This window comes from Acomys minous (assembly GCF_964271855.1).
Source record: "Acomys minous genome assembly, chromosome: 16".
NCBI classification, from domain to species: domain Eukaryota; kingdom Metazoa; phylum Chordata; class Mammalia; order Rodentia; family Muridae; genus Acomys; species Acomys minous.
The window spans coordinates 85,435,371-85,459,060 of NC_140498.1; the positions used below are offsets into that span (position 1 = coordinate 85,435,371).

A 23,690-nucleotide genomic window follows, 5' to 3' on the forward strand; every position below is an offset into this window, starting at 1 on the left:
TTATCTGCACAGATCTGCCCAAGGTGGGGCCAGTTGGCACGGTGACAAGGAAGGAGGAAGGACTTACCGTGCCCTACCCATCACTGGGGATTTATATGAGCTCAACGACTGAGGCAGATTCTTTCTTTCTTTTGTTTTTCGAGACAGGGTCTCTCTGTGTAGCCCCGGCTCTCCTGGGAACTCACTCTGTAGGCCAGGCTGGTCTCGAACTCACAGAGTTGTTGTGGGCAGTTTACCCATGTTCCTCTAAGAAACCCTAGTGGAAGTTATTGGGTCATACAAACAAGATATGCAAGAGGAAGGGGCGCTAGCTGGGAATCAGCGGGAGAAGGGACACACACACACACACACACACACACACACACACACACACACACACACACGCAGAGGGCAAGCTTTGCGCATGCGCGCCATACCTGGTTTACCTTAGGTTTGTTGGCCTGCTGGCTTCTTGGATGAATCCACGGGGCCTCAGGAAAATGTAGGCAGTTACTGTAAGATAGGACTACAGCTAGTTCTTAGGGCTCACACAATTGCATTAAACCAACCCAAGCTGTCTTCGAGTAAATTGATTGCTAAACCTGATTTCCTCTGCAGAGTCCCTTTGCCGTGTAATGTAATGTAATAGTGCGCACCAACAACAGTGAGTCAGAGTTCTGGCCACTGCTGGCTTTGCTAGGAGATCAGATTAAGCTGGGGTTTGGACAGTGAGGCAAAGAGCAAGGGCAAAACCCACTCTGTGGAAAGCATGGCTGAGACAGTCGTAGTGTACGCATGCAATCCCAGACCTAGGAGGCGGGAGGATCCTTGGGATTTTTGAGGCTAGCCTTAGCTACATGATAAGTTCCAAGACAGCCTGGGCTAAGAGTAAAACATTTCCAAAACCCAAAACCAAAAGGTGTGTGGGTGAGAAAAAAAAAAAAAAATAAAGAGAAGCTGGAAGCGAAGGTGGAATTGAGAGTGACAGGGAGTCCATGGCTATATCCTCTCTGCTCTATGTCTTGGGGATTTCTGACGCATGGCGCACGGCATCCAAGTAAATGCTTCCTAGTAGGACTCTCGCCTTCTTTCTACAGCCTTCTCTACTGAGTGCTCAGCTGCTGCGTCACAGCCCAGAGGTTGTCCATGATCCATGCCCACATCCGTTCTCCATCCCAGCCGCTCTGCTCCGGTCCAGGCTGCTCTCTCACATGGAGACCTGGGTAACTTCTCTTGGGCTCCCTCTTAGGACCCCACTCCTCTCTTCCCACAGGAGCCTTTTGCTCCTTTTCAGAAGCACACCAGGTCCCATGTGTCCCTATCTAAGGCTATCTGGTGGTGTCTCGTTGCACTTAGAAGAAAACCCAAGTTCTTTGTCATGACCTCTGGGTCCTCCGTGCTGAGCCTCTGGCCACAAATTTCCACTCCTTCCTGTTTGTGGAAGAACACCAAGTTCATTTCTGCAGCAGCCCACTGTCTTCCAGATCTTTCCACAGCTTCCTTCTTATCCTCCAGGCCTCAGTTTTAATCACCCAGATCAATTGATACGTCAATCTTTTGAGACGATCTTACACTGTAGCATAGGCTGACCTGAAACATGGCTTCAAGTTTGGTGTGTAATAAAATCCTGAGTAATAAAATTACAAAGCCATCTTGCCTGGCTTCCAGCCTCAGTTTAAATATTTGATCCCTTGACTTAGGGTGTTTTATACATCGCTCTCTAGTCAATCTTGCAAGAGCTATTCATAGTTTTATTATTTCTGAGTGTTTTCTTATTTGTGAATACATTTTAATCCTACCTGTTGACCCCTTAAATTCTGAGTCCTTAAGGATAGGGACTTTGCTGAGCTTGTTTGTCACTTTTCCTGAGGACTAGAAGAGGACACAGTCGACACACAAAATAAGAATAAATTGGGAGTCCTTTTTCATGGCATCTCCTAGGTCAGCTGTGTCAAGATGACACTGAATGTCTCTTTCCAGGCACCGGTCGTCATGAACTCACTGAAGTGGATGATAAACACAAACGTTGCCCTTTCTGTGAGAAGCACATGGCCAGGGAAGTAGCTGCTGATGCTCTGGGTGAAGAGTGGAAGGGTTGTGTGGCCCAGATCAGTGGTGGGAACGACAAGGCTTTCCCAGGAAGCAAGGTGTCTTGACCTGGGCCAGAGTGTGCCTGCTGTTGAGTGAGGGGCATTCTCTCTCCTCCTCCTCCTTCTCCTCCTCCTCTTCTTCTTCCTCCTCTTCCTCACCTCATCCATATTTTCTCCTCCTCCTCTTCCTCTGTCTCCTCTTCTTTTTGCTCTTTTTTTTTTTTTTTTTTGCTTGCATTATATTTTAGACAGGGTTCCTGTGTGTACCCCTGGCTATCCTGGACCTAACTCTGCAGACTGAGCTGGCCTCAGATTCAGAGATCCATTTGCGTCTCTGCTTCCCGAGTGCTGGGATCAAAGGTGTGAGCCACCACTGCCTGGCAGATAAGGGGCATCTTGTTATGGACCAAGGAGAACCAGAAGAAGGAAGCAGAAGTCTGTTCAGGATGCATTGCAGGTGCCAAGCTGAGTGTTCTCAATTTGGCAACTGTTAAAAAAAAAAAAAAAAAGGAGAGAAGCGTTCCTAGACTGACAAGACTACTACACCTCGGCATACTGTGCCTTGGTGGTTGTGGTCCAAAAGAGCCAGTGGAATCCGGAAAAAAAGAGCTTTTCCATCTCTCTGAAGGAGATGGTGTCCACGAACATGTTGTCAGACAGCCCTTACACAAAGAAGGTGAGAGGCCCAGGACCTCCCAAGATTTAGTATCTTGTTACTCCACGTGTCCTGTAACACAAACACTGTCATTGCTCTGAAGAAACAATGTACTAAGGAAAGCGAGGAAGCTGCAGAACGTGCTAAATTTTTGGCCAAGAGAATGAAGGAAGCCAAGGAAAACTGCCAGGACAGACTACCAAGAGATGTGGGCCATCCTCACTGAGCGCTTCTAATCCTAAATCTGAGTTCAATCAAAAATAGTCTTTAAGGCAGGGCAGGGTGGCGCACGCCTTTAATCCCAGCACTCAGGAGGCAGAGGCAGGTGGATCACTGTGAGTTTGAGGCCAGCCTGGTCTACAAAGCGAGTCCAGGACAGCCAAGGCTAACACAGAAAGACCCTATCTCAGGGGTGAGGGGGGAGTCTTTAAGAGGAACAAATAAGCCTGCTGCAGTGGTGCAACGCCTGCAATCCCAGCACTTGTGAGGCAGAGGCAGGTGGATCTCTGGTCTACATTGTGAGATCCAGGTCAGCCAGCGCTACATAGAGAGACTGTCTCAAAACATCCAAAACCAAAGCAACCAACAAGAAGAAAACAAACAAACAAAACCCAAACCTTCAAAAGAAGTAACAAATTAATCATCAAACCTTGAATCTCCAAAACAAACAAAAAAGAGTAATCGAAAAGCTAGAGCGATGGCTCGGTGTTTGCTGCTCTCATGGAGGACCATATTGAGCAGCTCCTAGCTGCCAGTAACTCTCCAGGAGAACTGATGCCCTGCTCTGGAACCCACAGGCACTGGCAACACACACACACACACACACACACACACACACACACACACACACACACACACAGTTTTTTGTTTTTCTGTTTCTTGTTTTGTTTTGTTGGGTTTTTGAGACAGGGTTTCTCTCGTAGTTCTGGACTCGCTTTGTAGACCTTGTAGGCCTTGAAGTTAGATCAGCCTACCTCTGCCTCCCGAGTGCTGGTATTAAGGCTGTGTGCTACTATTGTCCAGCTACAAAATAAATCTTGACAAAAAGGATAAATTATTTCAATAGTATTTATTGAAACAATTGGGTGTTGAATGTAGGACTTTGGGCTCATGATGGAAGTGTTCCACCCGTGATCAGTAAGCCCAGGCTAACTAATAACCTTTTTTTTCCTTCTTCTTTGATAAACAGTCTCACTCTGCATCCTTGTCTGGGCTGCAACCCATTACATAGACAAGGCTGGCCCCAAATTTGCCTCAATCCTCCCTCTTCTGCCCCCCGAGCGCTGGGATCACAAGCATGAGCTGTCACGCCTGGATGAATAACTATTTTATTTTATTTTATTTTTCGAGTCAGGGTTTCTCTGTGTAGCCTTGGCTGTCCTGGACTCACTTTGTAGACCAGGCTAGCCTCAAACTCACCGAGTTCCGAGTGCTGGGATTACAGGCATGTACCATCACAAGAAGCTTTAAATTTATTTTATATGCGTGGGAGTTTTATCTGCACGTATGTCTGTGTACCATGTGCATGCCTGGTGCCTACAGAGGGCAGAATAGGGCATCAGATCCCCTGATTCTAGAGTTAAAGATAGTTGTGAGCTGCCCTGTGGTTCCTAGGAATCAAACCCAGGTCCTCTTGAAGAGCAGCCAGTGCTCTTAACCACTGAGCCACCTCTCCAAACCATGAATAACTCTTTAAAAAATTTTTTAAAATAGTTAAAGGATATTTTGATTCTAAAGATGGTAAAAGAATTTCTCACCTACTTTGTGTGTGTGATTTGAAATTCAGTAGTAAATGATTCTTCAAAGCTCAAAGTTTTTTTTGTTTGTTTGTTTGGTTGGTTTTTTTTTCAGACAGTGATTTGCTAAATGGCCCAGGCTGGCTTTGGATTTGTGACCCTCTTGTGTCGGCCTCCTGAGCGTTATGATTACAGATGCGTGCCACCTCACTTAGTTCCAACAATTAACTCCCCACCCCCTTACTCCCATTACCTGGCCAATGGAAGACGTGGCCAATCAATAACTCTTGGGCCCTGGTTCTGGTTCTAGAGGCAGAAGTCATGAAGGCACAGGTAAGGATGCAAAGACAAGAACACTGTAGCATGGAAGCCTTCTATCCACTCCTGCACAGTGCTCATGGAGATTCCCCCGTGCGTCAGGGGTTCCCACAGATGGATCACGCTGAGGAGTTCACAGTGGCTCTATGCCTACAAATGGCCTCCCAAAAAAACTGCCTGCAGGGCACTGACCTAAATCACTTGTTCCTCTGTGATTGTGCTCTTCAACCCTGAGCCTCAAAATTTCCTCTCATTAAGTCAACAAGCATTTTCCAAGAAGAAAGAGATGCCCAAGATGCATGTGCCTTCCTGTGTGGTATGTGTATGTGTTTGTGTGTGCGAGCGCGCGTATGCGTGTGACTCAAGCCTCTGCCTGCCTTGAGGGTAACCTCAGCATTTCCTTCCAGCCCTGCTTTCCCCGAGCGGTGGCTGGCAGCATTCTGAAAATGTTTTCTGGAGAAAAGCTGAGCAATGGTTTTGCCATGGGTGGGCCTTTGATCGTGTTCCTCACGCCAGCCCTTTATATATTGCCTGGTGGCCATGGCGAACACATCAGGCTCCAGAGGCCACAAGGAAATCAGGCCTTACTCACTCTCTCACCATCACCATGATCTTCTACACAGGTACCGCTGGCTCTGCCGCCCACCACGGCTTCAGCTCCACGGCTCTTATGATACTAGGGGAATGAGACAGAAACGGCTGCACCAGGCGGTTGCTGGACAGCAGCTGCTGTGACTGAAGCTGAGGTGTCCAGGGGCACCTGACCCATAAACCTCATAGCATCCTTCTCTTTCTCCAGGACCAATGAAGCCTGTCGTGATGGCGCTTTGCTATATAGGAACCTGTCTGGTATTCTGCGGCTCATCCTTTGGTGCACCAACATCAGAAGACATAAAAACTATACTTGATCACTTAAAACTTGAGTCGAAGGAACTTTACGAAGATTACGTAAGTGCCCTTGAGATTCCTTTTCCAAACCGCTTCTTTAAAATACCTTATATTGCTCTCCAGAATAGCTATCCTTTCTCCAGCTATGGAAGCCAGAGAGGGGTGGGAAAGAACCAGACAGGCTGGGGTGGAATCTATGAAGGAGTAAATGCACTACCAGAGGGGACAGAGGCAGGCTAGCCCAAGGCCCCAGGACCCGGCAACTTTCCACAGACTACGCGGACGCATGCTCATAGCCACGTTTCTCTTTAAAATCTCCAACCTGCCCGGCTCACAGTCCTACTAAATAAGCATCCCTTCTGGAAGTGTGCCCTTAGGGATGGGCCGGCGTGACTTAGGAATCCCCTGAGAGCCATGAGAGCCAGTGTGAAGAGCAAACAGTGTCCTGGTAAAAGCAAGGTCTCTGAAGCCTCTGGTTAAGGGCAGTTGACTGACTAAGCAGCTATCTGTGCATGTGCCGTTGGAGCATTCTGGAAGGCCCTCCTCCTTGCCAGAGCCTGGCAGGGGTTTATATGGCACAAGACCCAGTAAGTGTGAATACTTCATTCTCCTCACACTGGAAATGACAGTGATATGTCACCTGCCCTGGCTTTAACAGACTCGAAGGTAGACGTGCTGAGCCACCTAAGGCTGACGTGGTCTTAGCAATTTGGTCTTGCCCAAAATCTGTCCGTTTTGAGGAGGAGGAGGAGGAGGAGGGTAAGGAAGGACCCTGAGTCCTTCGTTTCTTTGTTTGAGAAGCTCTCCCTAGCATCTCAGAGGCCTTTCCAGGCAGGCAGAGACCATCCTCTGTCAGCAAGTAGCATTGGTGGCATTTACGCGGGCACAAAGAGGAGGGAGCTGCACAGAAACACGGATAAGCCCGTTTCCCACTTACCTCAGACACTGAGCCTCTGAGAAGAGGTTGCAGAAGGCTGGGGCAGCCTCAGCCAGAAGGGCAGAGAAGCAGGAGGAAGAGAGCCTACCCATGAGCCCCGTTAGGAGTCATGGCCGACCTGGGTGGGTATGCCATGTCTGCTTGCTCATAAGCCAGCTGTGCCTTGGAGTCCTACAGACATGGGGTTAGTGATGGCCTAAGCCTCACAGAGTTTGTTGTACCAGTAAGATAAGGTCTGAGCCAAGCTAGACACAGAGGAAGCACTGGAAATGAAGCTGTTCAGATCTCTAGGGGTTACTGCAAATCTCCTCTTACAATAGTTCAAACCTCTTTCTACAGAGCAAAAAGGCACCAGGGATCTCAGTAAACGAGTCACTACAGCTGCCATGTTTCACCCTGGGCGGTGAAGCACAGGCCAACATCTCGGTCATCAGAGCACATCTGGAGAAGGTCAAAGTGTTGAGCGAGAACAGAATAGATACTACCACCGTTATAAAACGGCTCGACGACATCAACTGTTCCAGTCCACTGAAGTTAAATGTTTCTGGGCCTAAAGATAATAACTTCTTTGAGTATAAAACCTTCTCACTGACTGTTTTAAAACGGTTCTCAGACTGCATGGCAAGGCTGGAGGCTAAGAACAGTGTATGCTGAGTGGTGGAGTAAAGAACTCTAGAGAAGGCTAGAGTCCCCGGCAGCACCTGTCCTGGGAGGGCTGCTTGCAATGTAGGACTAACTCGAGATCACGCCATTGTTACTAGCCTTGTTATTTATATGTTTTTATTCTGTCCCCTGAAATCTTATGCCCTTGTCGGGGCTGGAAGTGGCAGCTATATTTATTTATTGGTATTTATGTACTGAGTTGTTAACGCTCCTTGGTGGAGCCCTCGGTGTCTATTTAATAAATTATATTGATATGATCTTATAATCTGACTTGTAGTTTGTGATGGGGTTGAAATCAGAGGATGGGAATCCAGGCTGGATGGTGGTGTTGAATGGGAATGTTCTGGAAATAGCTAGATGCTTCCATCACTGCTTTTTACTCATTTACTGAAGGTTACGCGTCTGCTCAGTGGTATAACCGAGTCCAGCTTGTACTTCATTATTCAGCCCAACCTTAGTCCTTCCCTGGGCAGTGACTGGGTCTCAGGGGCACTCAGTGTCACACTCAGGATAACACAGTAGCTCAGTACCCACTACACAATTTCCACCGCATTCCCAGGGTCTTCACCTGTCTGTCCACTTCAATAGGGACTTCTTCATAACAGACATAAAGCTTTGCTGCTTGAGTAAAAGCTGTTAAGGTGCCTTGTGGACATCTGGATGGAGGGTGTCTCAAAGTGTCTGGGGACCTACAGCAGCAACAGCATCACGCGTCGCAGTGGAAACACTAAGCCTTGATCTCACCTGTCTCTTGCATGCTCTAAGCACGGGTCTAGCAGCTTAGTCTTGTTCGTTGCAATGCCCGGGATCAAACCCAGGCCCTTGGGCATGTTAGCACTTGGGCAGGAGATAAACCATCAGCCCTGCTGTGCTGGTTTTGAAGCTGTGTGAGCATTCCTTTTCATATGGGCTCACGCCAAGAACCATTAATCTTCAGTCAGCCAGTACTGTCATTGTCCCCTTAGAAAAAGTGAGGTGCAAAGAAAGAGAAGATGTGACGTGCCAAAGAGTACGCAAAGCTCATTCGGGGCAGTATGGTTGTACACTCACAGCACACCCTGGAATCCCCAGACACCCTTGTCTTCAGTGGCAGCGTTCGGCTATCCTTCCCTTTTGTGGCAGTCCATCCCTTGCTTACACTGTCTTAGGTGACCTTTGTTACTAAGAAAGCAATCTAAAGCTAGGAAGTAAGGACAAAACATAATGATAGGTCCTTTCAAAGAAGAAATAAGCAGACACGAGACCATCATGAAAGAAATGACTTGCCAGAGAAATAGAGGAGGCAGACAGATGTTCCTTAGAGAATTCTAACTAAAAATATAGTTCCTTTTATACACATATACAAACATACATAACACACACATACACATATAGAATAGGAATGAGGAGAACAGAAAAGTCATCAAAATGGTGCACTGATCCTCAGGAGAATTTGAAAATTAGAGGAAACTGGCATGGCTTTCATATATCTTCCCCATAATGAACCATCCTGGTGATGGTTTCAAAATGTCCACAAATTTTTGTTTGTTTGTTTGTTTTGTTTTTCGGGACAGGATTTCTCTGTGCAGCCTTGGCTGTCCTAGACTCACTTTGTAGACCAGGCTGGCCTCGACCTCACCGCGATCCACCTGCCTCTGCCTCCCAAGTGCTGGGATTAAAGGTGTGCATCACCATGCCCAGCTCTTTTTTTTTTTTTTTTTTTTTTTTTTTTTAAGGAATTACTTTGAAAGAGATCATGCTGCAGGGAATGGTGGCGCTAGGGCTGCCAAGGCTACACAGAGAAACCCTGTCTCGAAAAAACAAAAAACAAAAAAACAAAAAACAAAAAACAATGCAAGAATGCAAGTTTGTGGGCCAGTGAATGTTGTCTTAGATGGCTGAACTCAAGATTTAGATGCAGCTAGCCTTGAACTCACAGAGATCTACCTGCCCTGGTCTCCCTGAGGCTAGGATTAAAGTTTTGTGCCACCATGCCTGGCTTTTTGTTTTGAGACAAGGTCCTACTCCTGTAAGTAGCCCTGGATCTCATGATCTCCTGCCACAGCTTCCTGACAGCTGGGTGACAGGCGTGTGCCACCTGCTTAGTTCCTTGCCTCCTGTGGCTGGTTTTTGTGCTGGGGTCAAGCTGGAGGCGTTCACCTGCTGTGCTCATGACCTGACCCTGAACAGCCAGCCTATGAAACTTTTTTTTTTCTTTAAATTCAGTTCCTCAATCATGCTGGCCACAGTCCAAGTGGCTTGATGGCCACGTTCTCCGCCACGGGATAACAGCACAGGTGCAGACCGTTCCTGTCAGCACAGCAGCTTCAATGCTCTTAGAGGATTGCGTTTGACTGATAGTATCACTGAGTCCTGGAGACAAGAACCAAAACAATTTCTTTGGGTGTTTTGGAGACAGGGTTTCTCTGTGTTAGCCTTGGCTGTCCTGGACTCACTTTGTAGACCAGGCTGGCCTTGAACTCACAGAGATCCACCTGCTTCTGCCTCTGCCTCCCAAGTGCAGGGATTAAAGGTGTGTGCCAAGTGGTACCCGGCTTCCAAAATGATTTCTGTGGTATAGAAAAGTGGGTTCCAGAGGTCAGGTAAAGTGGCCAGGTAGGTGCTGCACTTGAGGCATGTCTTCCCAGCCTGAGTTTCCTTCACTGACATGCATGATCGGGCTTTGGAGCAGCCGAGAACATCCCTGCTCTACGTGAGGACTGTCTTGATGATCTGAGATGAGTGTTTGGTGGCGAGCAGAGCCCAGCTACCTGGAAATGTGAGGCCTTCTCAGCAAGCATGACGACATGAATAAGGAGCCAAATGACACAGAGCCGCGCAGGAAGGCTTAGGTCTCAGTAGCTTCACGGTGCCCCAGATTTGGGTGGTGACAAACAATGAACTCACAGTGATTGAGGGCCACGGCTTATCCCTACCTAGCGGCCTTAACTTCTTGCTCTACTGGAGTCAGCCAGTAGAGAGACTGACTTAGGGTCTCTCAGCCTGTCTCCCGACACTGAAAGCTCACAGTTCTAGAGATGACTCTGCCCCGGGCTGGGGGACTCCACAGCATTTTTCTGATTAAAACTACATTGTTGGCTGGGCGTGGTGGCGCACGCCTTTAATCCCAGCACTCGGGAGGCAGAGGCAGGCGGATCGCTGTGAGTTCGAGGCCAGCCTGGTCTACAAAGGGAGTCCAGGATGGCCAAGGCTACACAGAGAAACCCTGTCGTGAAAAACCAAAAACAAACAAACAAACAAACAAAAAACTACATTGTTGGTCTTGGGACATGGCCTAGGGGGTAAAGTGCTGGCTGGGTAAGCATGATTATATGATTCTAGATCTCCAGAAAGCCAGAAGTGTCACTACATAACTGTAACTCCAGCGCACCTATGATACCAGAGAATCCCTGGACAGTCACGGGCCAGCTAGCCTGGCGCGCACCGTGGCGAACAACAGCCCCTGTCTCAAATGAGGTAGAAAGCTAGCACTGACCCCCGGGGTTGTCCTCTGATCAAAAAGCACCTAGCTGCTCTTACAGGGATGAGACACTTTGCAATATTTCTGAGTCTTCTCCTTAATTCCCTGCTTGACTGGACAGTTTCTCCAATGAAGAGATGAGCTGTGAAACAAATTCTACTTCACGGGGTTGGTGAGATGGCTGCACCCTTGTCACACAAATCTGCAGACCTGACTTTGATTCCTGGGGTTCGGTCAGGTAGAAGTCAGAGATGGTGGCACCCATCTGTAATCCCAGCACCTCAAAGGAAGATGGGAGGTAGAGCAGGACAAATCACACTGAAGATCATGGACCAGCCAGCCTAGAGCATGCCGCACAGCAGAGTCGACAAGAGAGACTCGTCTCGAACACAAGGTGGAAGGCAAGATCTGACTTGGGGAAGTTGCCCTCTGGCATCCACACAAGTGCTGTAGTATGCTTGTGCCTGTACTAACACACACATCCCATGTACACACTAACACTCCTACTACTAAAAGTTTATGATTCTCCCTTGCGGAACGCTCCTTCGGGAGGAGCATCCCAGACGCAGGGGAATGAGACCAGTGGTAGCTCAGCCTGCAAGCAGCCAGGAGGCTCCTCATCCAGAGGGGCCCTTTTGTGCTCTACGCTCCATTACGTTTTTGAGAGAGTCGGTCTGGCTGTATAGATAGCTCAGCTTGCCTGGAAGCCGCAATATTCCTAACCCAGACTCCTGAGTGCTGGGTTACAGGCACGTGCCAGGCATGACTAAGTCTCTGATCTTGTCACTGTCTCAAAAACCCTTAATGCGTTTTGAAGGAAGTATGTAGCTGGTTGACCATATTGTACTATTGGACTGTCTGAACAAAAACTAGATTCCTGGATTTTATACCTGGAAACTCTGAGTTAGTGGGTCTAGGTAGCTCTCTGGAATGTGTACGGAGAACTTTATTGGTCTGTAGTGTACACAATATAAATGTCACTTGTTCAGTGTGTGGAGTGCGCATGACTCTTCTGCCCTGATCCATGGCACTTCAGTCAGTAGGTAAATTGGTATTCCTGCCCACAGCTGTAGTGATGTGGTACAGCGCATCACTCGTGTGCGCACGCACTGATGCGGGCACAGTAAACAAGCCTGCTGAGCCACCACCATCTAAACAATACAGCACAAGGGCTGAGGTAGAACTTAGTGGTAGAGCGCTTGGCTCTACGTACAAGAACACAGGCCAAATCTTCAACCCTCAAACCAAAAGATATATAGCATATAAAAGTAGGTACAGTACTTAAATACTTAATGGTACTTAAATAAACGTTATTACTGGTCTGCATCATTACTACACACGTTCAACTTCCACTGCTGTGACAAACACCTGAGATAATCACCTTAAAAGGAAGAAGAGCCTCTGAGGATCTATCAGTAGTTCATGGCCGTGGGGTAAGGAATATATTTATTCATCAGCTCTGTAGCCAGCCACTGGCAAGTTGTCTGTGCTTCAGTAAATAATGTCACACCCATAGCCATGCGTAGATAACAAATACTAATTAAACTCGGGGTCCCTCTCTCTCTCTCTCTTCTCTCTCTCTCTCTCTCTCTCTCTCTCTCTCTCTCTCTCTCTCTGTCTCTGTCTCTCTCTCACACACACACAGAGAATATGGACATAGACACACACAGACATGGACACAGACCCAGATACACCACACACACACACACACACACACACACTATAAAAATAGGAGGGGGGGGACTCTCTAACTAGACAGGACTCCTAGTGGAGGGAGGGGAATACCAAGCCATCTGCAAAAAGTTTGACCCAAAATTTACCCTGCGTACAAGATGTGCAAGGATAAAGATAGAGCAGAGATTGAGGGAATGCCCAACCAGTACTTGGCCTAACCTGAGACCCACCCCATGGGAGATCGCCAACTCCTGACAGTATTAATGATACTCTGCTGTGCTCCCAGACAGGAGACCAGCATAGCTGTTCTCTGAGAAGTTCCACCCAGCAGTAGATGCAAACAGACGCAGAGACTCACAGACAAACCTTGGGCGAAGCATAGGGAGTCTTGTGGAGAAGTGGAGGAGGAAGGGATGGATAGAAGGACCTGGAGGTAGCCAGGCTTGGTGGCGCACGCCTTTAATCCCAGCACTCGGGAGGCAGAGACAGGCAGATCGCTGTGAGTTCGAGGCCAGCCTGGTCTACAAAGTGAGTCCAGGACAGCCAAGGCTACACAGAGAGACCCTGTCTCGAAAAACAAACAACAAACAAACAAAAATAGAAGGACCTGGAGGGGGCAGGAGCTCCACAAGAAAACCACCAGAGCCAACCAACCAGGGCTCAGAGGGGCGTGCAGAGACTGAAGCACCAACCAAGGACCATGCATAGACTGGACCCCCTGGACCTAGGCCCCCTGCACAGATGTACCTGATGGGCAGCTCAGGCTTTACATGGGTCCCCTAGTAAGGGGAGCAGGGGTGTCTCTGACATGGACTCTGTTACCTGCTTCTTGATCACTCCTCCCTGGTGGGGCTGCCTCACCAGGCCACAGAGGAATAGGATGCTCTCAGTCCTGATGCAACTTGATGAACTGGGGTGGGGGGCTCCCCTTTTCTGTGGAATAGGGGAGGGGAGGGGGAAAAGGAAGGAGGGTGGGACTGGGAAGACAGGAGGGAAGGGGCTACGATTTAAATGTATTTAAAGTGAATAAATACATTTTAAATATTTTTTGAAAAAATAAAGTAGGTAGGGAATTTGTTGGGAAGACATTCAGAGGAGTTAGAAGGGTCACAAGAAGGCAATGGGCTGAACAGGAACAAAATACATTATGAACGTGTATGAAATTATCACAGAACAAAAAAAAAAATACTTAAAAATAATATCACCAGGAAATGAAAAGATGGAGAGCTGGGCTCGGTAGCGCACGCCTTTAATCCCAGCACTTAAAAGGCAGAGGTAGGAGGGTCTCTGTGAGTTTGAGGCCAGCCTGGTCTACAAAGCAAGTCCAGGATAGCCAGGGCTCTGTTATATAGAAACTCTGTCTCGGAAAAGAAAGAAAGAAAGAAAGAAAGAAAGTAGAGAGGAGGAGATGGCTCAGCAGTTAAGGGCACTTGTTGCTCTTTCAGAGGGTCTGGTTTGATTCCTAGAACCCACTATCTTTAACTCCAGTTCTGGGGGCTCTCATACCCTCTCTCTTCTGACTCTGTGGGCATAGGACACATGTGGTGTACATACATATATAAGCCAGCAAAACACTCATACACATAAAATGAAATCAATACATCTTTACAGAAAAAAAAAAAAAAAAGATCACCACCTGATAAGATCTAAAGCCTACGCCTGGGATTTTCCACACCTTGTACTGAGGTAGTTCGGATGGGAATGGCCCCCACAGGCTCATATATTTGAATGCTTGATTCCCAGTTGGTGGACTGTTTAGGAAGGATTTGGACACACGGCCTTGTTGGAAGAGGAGGTGGGCTGCTGGGCTTTTAGGTTTCAAAAGCCCATGAGCCAGGCCCAGTCTCCCTCCCTCTTGGCCGGCAACTTTGAGGTCACATGTGAACTCTCTGCCACTGTCCCAAGGCACTGCCTGCCACCCATCACCTCCACCAAAAGAATCATGGACCAGCCCTCTGAAACCATACATGCCTCCAACTGCGTGCTTGCCTTGGCCATGGTGTCTTCACAGTAATAGAACAGTAACCAAGGCACCCACCTATCCAGAGTACCTACCCATTTATAGGGTAGATGGCTTGATTTAGTACTTTATTGTTTGCTCTGCTTTTGTTTGTTTGTTTTTTTGAGACCAGGTTTCTCTGTGTAGCCCTGGCTGTCCTGTACTCGCTCTGTAGACCAGGCTGGCCTTGAACTCACAGATCCTCCTGCCTCTGCTTCCCGAGTGCTGGGATTACAGGCGTGTGTCACCATGCCCAGCTTATTCATTTATTCATTTACTTATTTATGTGTGTGTGGTGTGTAAGTATCATGAAGAAGTCAGAGGAACATTTTCACAAGTTCTCTCCTTCCGATATAACGGCTCTGGAGGCTGAACTCAGGTCATCAGGCCTGGTAGCACACATTCACACACTCTGAATCAGCTCAGCAGGTCTTCTGTGTGACAACAGAAGCGCCTGTAACTGCTTCCATGCCAAAATGTAACGTAGGGTAATCTGAGTCTCTTTCTTCCAGGCAGAAGCCACTTATATTTGGCTCAGAATAAGCTATCTCTTGTTGTCTTTGGGGAAGGGAGAAGAGAAGGTGGGCTTAGTGTGACTCACGGTATCAGAGGCTTTTGTTCACCGTCACTTGGTCCCACTGCTTTTGGCTGCTCATCATAGTAAAACATGCGATGGAGGAAACCTGTCACCCCATGGTAGGTCTGGAAAGCAAGGAGACAAGGAGGCCTGGAGTCCCAGGAATCCCTTCAAGGGATGTCCCCAGTGGCCTAGCTTTCTTCTAGGTCCCACCTCTTAAACGGTGACCAAGTTTCTAACACATGCATTTTGAGGGATATTCCAGATCCATACGATAGCACTAGACTATATCTATAGTATGCTATAACTAACTACACTACGTAATGCTATACAAATCTGTACTATATTATACAATATTATATCATCTAATACCATCCATATAATACCATCCTGCACTATGCAATGCATTAGTATACTGTACAATACTATAACGCACTGCACTGTACTGTACAATAGTGTAACACACCACATTGTACTGTACAATACTGTAACACACCACACTGTACTGTACAATAGTGTAACACACCACACTGTACTGTACAATACTGTAACACACCACACTGTACTGTAAAATACTGTAACACACCACACTGTACTGTACAATAGTGTAACACGCCACATTGTACTGTACAATACTGTAACGCACCACACTGTACTGTACAATAGTGTAACACACCACACTGTACTGTACAATACTGTAACACACCACACTGTACTGTAAAATACTGTAACACACCACACTGTACTGTACAATAGTGTAACACGCCACATTGTACTGTACAATACTGTAACGCACCACACTGTACTGTACAATAGTGTAACACACCACATTGTACTGTACAATACTATAACACACCATGCTGTACTGTACAATACTATAACACACCACACTGCACTGTACAATACCGTAATGCACCATGCTGTACTGTACAATACTGTAACATACCACACTGTACTGTACAATACTATAACACACCACGCTGTACTGTGCTACAGTATACAATATTATACTATACTGTACTACACTACACTATACTATATACTATGTATATAGTATATAGGGTATCATACTATAATACTATTCTATAACCTGTACTATACTAGGCTGTATGTGTTGGCCTGAGTGAGAACGGCTTCCACAGGCTCTTACATTTGAACGCTTCTCTCCTAGTTTGTGAAATGTCTGGGAAGGATCAGAAGGTGTGGCCTCGTTGGAGGAGGCTCACCGGCAGTGGGCTGTCAGGTCTCAATAGCACACGCCGTTCTTAGTCCTGTCTCTCTCTGCCTTGTGCTTGTAAGCTCTCAGCTACTAACCCAGCACTGTGACTCCCTGCCTCCTACCACGCTTCCTGGCGTGATGGTCATAGACTCTAATCCTCTGGACCTTCAAGCTCCCAAACTAAATGCTTTCTTTTAGAAGTTGCCCTGGTCATGGTGTGTTATTGCAGCATGAGAAAAGTAACTAAGACATGACACTTTACAAGACAGTACTGTACTACACAATGCAATAGATCCTATCCTAAGCTATCTTGGTGGTGGTGCTGGTGGGTTGGTTCAGACAGGGTCTAGGAAGCCCTGGCTCTGGCCTGGAACTCCTGTGTAGACCAAGCTGGCCCTGAACTTGCCAATGATCCTTTTGCCTCTGCCTTGGGAGTGCTGGGAAGACAGGCAGACATCAACACATCCAGGTGCGCCAGTTTTTTGTTTCCCAGTGACGGCCGCTATGCTCCTGTCCCTACGTACCTTTTAGCATTGCCCCAGAGAGTGCTCCTACTTAGTAAAGCAAAACACAACAAAACGGTTATGCTGTGTGATGCTGGCGCTGGCACCCTACATCTCACGTTTCCCAACTGCTGAGCTAAGCCTAGTGATTGAGCAGCTCCTCTAGGTTTGTCTAAGTGTACCCCATGGTGTTCAAATAAGGGCAGGGGTACCTGATGACACATTCCTCAGAGAGCAGTTGTGCCCTGAGTCGGTGAATCACTGTGTGTTACAAGAGTTGCCCAACCAAAACCATCATCTAACCCCAAAGCATTTTTATCATTCCCAAAGGAAACCCCCTACCCATCACACCAGCAGCCACTCCCACGCCCCCTTTCCTTTCAACTCCTCATAACTACTAATCTCTGGCTGTGCAGATCTGCCCATTCTAGACTGTCCTGTGGATGGCGTTGTGGGCTGTGTGCCCTTCGAGTCCAGCTCCTTTTGCACAGCATCATTGTTTTAAGGTTCACCTGTGTTGGAACAGGTATCAGGACGTCTGCCACCACTTGCCTGCTTTTTATTTTGAGTCCTGGCTGGCCTGCGTCAGTAGCACCCTGGGTTCACACACTGCTCCTCAGTAGCCCCGGGGGCTTTCATAGTGGGATCGGAACTTTCGATATAAGCCGACGCCTGATGCCGGTGGCACACCACTATGATGACATTTGTCTTGATGCCTACTTTCCCCCCCACAGATTCCAGGAAACAAGAAAAGCATAGAGGAGAGATAGATTAGATAGAAATTCACTCTAAATGAAGACTACCTGCCGCAGCACTGTGCGAGAGGGAAGTCTCGCTCATATTTGCTCTGGAGGCAGCAGCCCTGGATAGAAATGAACCACAGATGGCAAACATGATAAACCTAATTAACTGGAACTAGATTAGAAACAAACCTCTCAAGGGACTAGAATTTTCTTTTGGTCATGATCAGTCAAAGCCTAGGAAGAGACTGACAAATAAATAAGCAGGCCTTGGCATTTTGTGAAAAACTAAATATCCTACACATCTTTCATGGTGTGGTTTTGCAGTCAAAACAATGCACAATAATGACTGTTGGATGTCAAGTGCTAGCCTTGTGTGGTGGCACGCTCCTGTAATCCCAGCATGTTGGGGCACGGGGGGCCGAGGTAGGCAAGTCTCTGTGAGTTTTAGGACAGCCAGGGCTATATAGCGAAATCCTATCTTAAAAATAAATAATAGAAAATAAAAATGTGCCACTAAAACAAACAAACAAATAAAAAAAGTCATGTACAAACAAACAACAAAGAGCCAAGTAAATAATCAGAGCCACAGAGAAGCAACAAATGATAATGGTATGATTGCTTTATTCGAAGGGGGTTCTGTGAGAGCAAAGGCATGTGCTTGCCTACTTTATAAAGGAAGTCAGGGAATACAGAGCTGTAAGAAAACGATAAAAACAAAACACCTAAAACTGGCCTTCAGCTGGGCGTGCTGGCACACGTCTTTAATCCCAGCAGGTGGGTTTCTGTGAGTTTGAGGCCAGTCTGGTCTATAAAGCAAGTCCAGCACAGCCACGGCTACACAGAGAAACCCTGCCTCAAAAAAGCAAAGCAAAAAAAACAAAAAAACAAAAAAACACAAAAAAAAACAACCAAACCCCACAACCAATCAAACAAACAAATAAAAAACTGGCCTTGAATTTAAGTGATTCTCCTGCCTCAGACTGCAGAGTAGCTGGAAGAATAGGTGTGTGCCACAATGGGTTGCAAGAAAAAGATTTTATTTTTAACGTGTGGGGGGGGGCAGCTGGAGAGATGGCTCAGTGGTTAGGAGTGCCACCTGCTCTTCCAAAGGTCCTGAGTTCAATCCCCAGCAACCACATGGTGGCTCACAACCATCTGTAATGTGATGTGATACCGTCTTCTGTCCTACAGGTGTACATGCAGGCAGAACACTATATACATAATAAATAAATAAATAAATAAATATTAACATGTGTCTGTGAGAGAGAGAGAGAGAGAGAGAGAGAGAGAGAGAGAGAGAGAGAGAGAGAGAGAGAGAGAGAGAGAATGTTACATGGAAGCTGGTGGCCATGGAGGCCAGAAGACAGCACTGGATCCCATGGAGGTGGAATTCCAGGTGCTTATGAGCTGTGTGACGTGGTGCTAGGAACTGAACTCAGGTCCTCTGGAAGAGCTGCAAGTGCCCTGATACTGCAGAGCCATCTCCCAGGCCCAAGGAAACACTATTTGAATGGTGTCACTTTCTTATTCTAGAGAATAAAGACATGTGAGGAAAGGTTAAAAAGGAAATAGATGCAGTAGGCAAGAGAGATGGAAGAAAAGGGGAGGATGAGAGGAGGAGGAAAGGACAGGAGGAGAGAAAAAGAAAAGCTCACGCATCCTTAGAACCACAAAACACACTATAGAACTTTCTTTTCCTGAGTTAGAGCCACATACGTCTGTGCATATTTGTCTCAGAGAAGGACCGAAAGACTGGCAAGAAGAGCATCTTTGGGGGGAAGAGAGTCTTTTCCTTTGTATGTTTATCCATCCAGCTTGCAGATTTTCTTTTTTGAATATTACTACTATGTGTGAATGAGGTGTGTACACGTGTGGAAGCCAGGGGAGACCTTTGTGAAGTGCTTTCTGTCCTCCCACCTTTACACGGCTTCACGGCTTCTGGGGATTGAATTTGGGTCACCAGGCTCGCACAGCAAGTGCCTCTACCTGCTGAGCCATCTTGCCAGCCCAATCTTGCAATAATTTTTTGAGACAGAGTCCTCCTCTGTAACCCTGGCTGGCTTGGGACCCACTATGTAGGCTGGCCTTGAATTTGTGGCAACCATCCTCAGCGCTGGGATTACAGGTGTGAGCTGCCACGCCCTGATTAACTAGTGTTATTTTGGAAGTCAGTAAAAGATTAATAAGTATGACTTCAAAAACTAAAATGAAACAGCAGTTAGTAAAAAGAAGATGAAAATGGAGAAGCTTAAGAGCATTTCCAGCAAAGGTAAAATAATGGAGGTCCCGAGGCTTCTCACCTCAGCGGTGGGTTAGGAACATGCACCTTTTTTTTTTTCTTACAGATCTCCCAGGTGAGCCAGGCAACAAATGTTCACAGTTCTCTGCTCCTCAAGTCTTGTAGCTGCATAGAACAAGCAACGCTGTTAGGGGAGATGGCTCCTTGTATAACCAATATATAGTATGACCAATGCTCTGTTGCTTCTCCCAGCCACTGGATAGACTGTCCAAAGTGACAGTCCTTTATAATGAAAGCTCTAAATCTCAATTCTGAGCCTTCCCTAGTCTAAACTTCATCAACTGGCTTACGCAAGAGCCCCAGAAATACTGCTCCCCAGAAGCATCAGCATTAACATCAGATGTTCTTGGGTTTGTTCCTTGCTTACCATTTACTCTGCCATGTAACTTTAGAGAGATTATCCTGTTTTTCTAAAGAACAGCATTTAGGGCAGGGGATGGTGTCACATGATTGTAATTAGTAAGTTCAAGACCAATCTGGACCACATAGCAAGCCAGGGATATATAGCAAGACCTAGTCTCAAAACTGAAAACAGAAAAGCAACTTGGGGGGGGGGGGCAGGTTTCTTTTAGCACACAATTCCAGGTTACAGTACAGCATTGTAGGGGAGTCACAGTGGTCGGAGCCTGAGGTGTCTGGTCACGACACATCCACAGTCCAGAACAGAGAGAGGATGGATATATATGTGTATACATTAGGTGCTCAGCCAGCTTCCTCCTCTCTGTAGTCCAGGGCTCAAAGCTAGGGAGTGATGTCACAGTTTCCGGCTGGGTCTTCCCCGATCACTCAGGGCGATTGGTGTAATCTCCACTTCCCACGTGTACCTGCAGGCAAACCTGATCTAGACAAGCCCTCCTTGAGGCTCTCTTCCCAGGAGACTCTAGGTTGTGTCAAGTTGATGGTTAAAACTCACCGTTACAGTGCATAGTCACAGAGTTACCATGACCTAGTTCTAGAGTTAGCAGTCACTTGCTGTCCTGTCTCTCTTTCTCCACCTGGCAGCCACCGGGCGGCTTTCTATCTCTGGATTTGTCTATTCTGGGCACATCATTTACACACAATCACTCAGTATGTGAGTGGCAACTTGTCCCTGGCTTCTTTGGTTTGGCATGACGCTTTCAGGAGCCGTGTTGAAGCGTATGCCGGTGCTTCCTTCCTCTCAATGGAGTAACGTTCCCTGATGTCCATAGATCACAGTCAGCTTAATATACCCATCAAGTCAAGGGGTGTTTCCAAGTTTGGCTATAAGTAATGTTGGTATAAACATTTCACAAAAGCTCTATGGGATCCTTGTTGTGTGTGCATGTGCGTGTCAGAGGACAACCTTGGGGGTCAGTCCCCTCCCTTTTACTTTGACAGAGTCTGACTGTCTGTTGTATGTGCTGCCTATGTGTATGTCAGCTTAAGACTAGCTATCTTTGAGCTGCCAGGGATCCCTCTGTCTCTACCTGCCATTTGCCTGTAGGAGTGCTAGCATTACAGGGAGCCACTACTACATGGGACAACTTTTTTCCCCTGTGTACGACTGTTTTGTCTGCATGTTTCCCTGTGCACTACTTGTGTGTCTGGTGACTACAGATATGAGAAGAGGGCACTGAATCTCTCAGAACTGAAGTTACATATGGTTGTAAGCCATCACGTAGATGCTGGGAATTGACCCCAAGGCCTCTGGAAAAGCAGCCAGTGCTCTTAACTGATGAGCCATCTCTCCCTGCATCTGGCTTTTTCCTTGGGTTCTGGAGATTCAAACTCAGGTCCGCATGCTTGCACAGTGGAGTACTGCTTACTTCCCACAATGCATTGCTCTGCATTCCTACTCTCTACTCGCTAGATGGTCTGCTATCTCAATATTCTGCTAACAAGTCTTATTTTCCATTCTTATTTCCCCCGCCCCCAATAGTGGGGACCTTGCACAAGCTGGGCAACTGCTCTACCACTGAACAATATATACCCCCAGTTCTTTTGTTTGTTTGTTTCATCTTGTCTCTTGTTTTCTTTTGAGACAGGGTCTCAGGTAGCCTCAATAAGTATGAGCCATCACATCTAGCTTACACTGTCTTAAAATTAGGATCCAAGGTTTCATCTTCTTCAAGGTTGTTTTGGTTATTCTGGGTTCCCTGCCTTCCACATGAATTTTAGGACTGGCTGGCTTACTTTTACAGAAAGGCAGTTGGGATTCTGATGGGACCTGCACTGAGATTACAGATCACTTTGAGATGCCCAGCTTATAACAGGAGCAAGGCTTCGAACCATGAACACAAAATGCCTTTCTTTTAATTACTTCCTTTCTTTTTCTTTCTTTTGTTTTTAAGACAGTCTCAATGCATAAATATGCAGCTCAGGATAGGTTCAAACTTACGATTCTCCTGCTCCGCATAGCCTTTTATGTGTTGGGATAATTTCTTTCAACACTTTTTAATTGTAAGAAACTCACAGCCAGACATGGTGGTGTACCCCTTTAGTTACAGCTCTTGGGAGGCAGAGGCAGATGGATCTCTGAGTTTAGGCCAGCCTGGTCTACAGAACAAGTTCCTGGACAGCCAGAACTACACAGAGAAACCCTGTCTCAAAACAAAACACCAAAAAAACAAAACAAAAACCCACACTTCAAAAGAAAGATTAATACAATATAAAGTTAGCAATATTAAAATACATGACGTGGTGGCATTTGGTTGTCCACAAAGTTGTATAATTGTCACCAACAGGTTCTGAAACAATGTCACCCTTGTAGTGGCCTCCCTTTCCCCAGCCCTTGGCGATGTGCATTGTCTCTTGGGATATATATATGCTACCCAGGACTCTCATCTGTATGTAAGTGTACAATATGTGACCTTCTGTGTCTACCCTAATTCACTTGCCATGCTGTTGAAGTTCCTTTATGGGGCATTATGGTGCCCACCTGTAATCCCAGCACGTAACCATATTGTACTACATACAAAGTTCATTTCTTTTTATTGTCAGTAATATTTCTCAAAACTTTTTAATAAATTGAGACAGAGTCTCAATGTGTAGCCCAGGTTGATCTCAAACTCACAGAGATCTACCTGCCTCTGGCTCTTTAGTAAAAATTTCAGTGTAATAGTCTTATATTTCCTTGGTGAAATTTACTCCTTAGGATTTTATTTTCCTATGTAGCTCTGGCTGTCTTGGAACTTACTACATAGACCAGGCTGGTTTTGAACTCACAGAAATCCACCTGCCTCTGCCTCCCAAGTGCTGGAATTAAATGGGTACACCACCACACCCAGTTTAGGATTTTATTCTTGACGGTATACTGCTTAGGCTTATTTATTAATGTGTATGTGCTTGCACATGTGTGTGCACACGTGCCAGCCCCACGGTATGTGTAGAGGTCAGAGGACAATATTATGGACTCTATTCTCTTTCACCTTGGGTTCTGAGAAGTGAACTCAGGCCATTAGGCTTTCATGGCAAGTGCCTTTTCCCAATGAACCATCTCGCTAACCTAGGACATTAATCTCATCTTTGGGCTGTTTGTTGGTGTAAATGATCCAACAGGGGTATGTGTACACACATCCCTTTTGAGTTTTCTATGTGGAGCATCATGTCACCTACACATGCAGCTTTGTTGCTTAGATATACATGATAAACGCAACTAATCTCGTCTGATCACAGAAGCCACGCAGGATTTTCATTAGCGCGTAGACTGAAGAAATGGCTTTGCTTCTCTTTCTCTGAACCTGAACACTCTGTCTTCTTTTTGCCTAGCTGTTCCAAGTAGGCACTCCAGGACAATGCTGAGTAGAGGCACACTAAGTGGCATCTCGTTCTTGTTCCTGATCCTAGAGGAGACTTTCTGTCTGTCACTACTCAGTGTCTCACAGATGCCCATTATCAAACTGAAGAAGTTCTCTGTGCTCATTTGTCAGGTGTTCTTATGAGGCAAACAAGGTAAACATCAGCTTTCATGTACACAGTGACGGGCAGAA

At 46.6% G+C, this 23,690-nt stretch overlaps 1 protein-coding gene across 1 annotated transcript in view; it reads left to right on the forward strand.

Annotated features, from left to right (window-relative positions):
- Positions 1 to 7,488, forward strand: part of IL31 (interleukin 31) — a 28,731-nt gene extending 21,243 nt beyond the window's left edge. Inside the window, exons 2-3 of the mRNA XM_084763940.1 lie at positions 5,578 to 5,726; positions 6,943 to 7,488. Of these exons, the coding sequence (XP_084620066.1) occupies positions 5,583 to 5,726; positions 6,943 to 7,257 (459 nt within the window). The 5' untranslated portion in view covers positions 5,578 to 5,582 and the 3' untranslated portion in view covers positions 7,258 to 7,488. The remainder of the gene's footprint in view (positions 1 to 5,577; positions 5,727 to 6,942) is intronic.
- Positions 7,489 to 23,690: the final 16,202 nt, after the last annotated feature.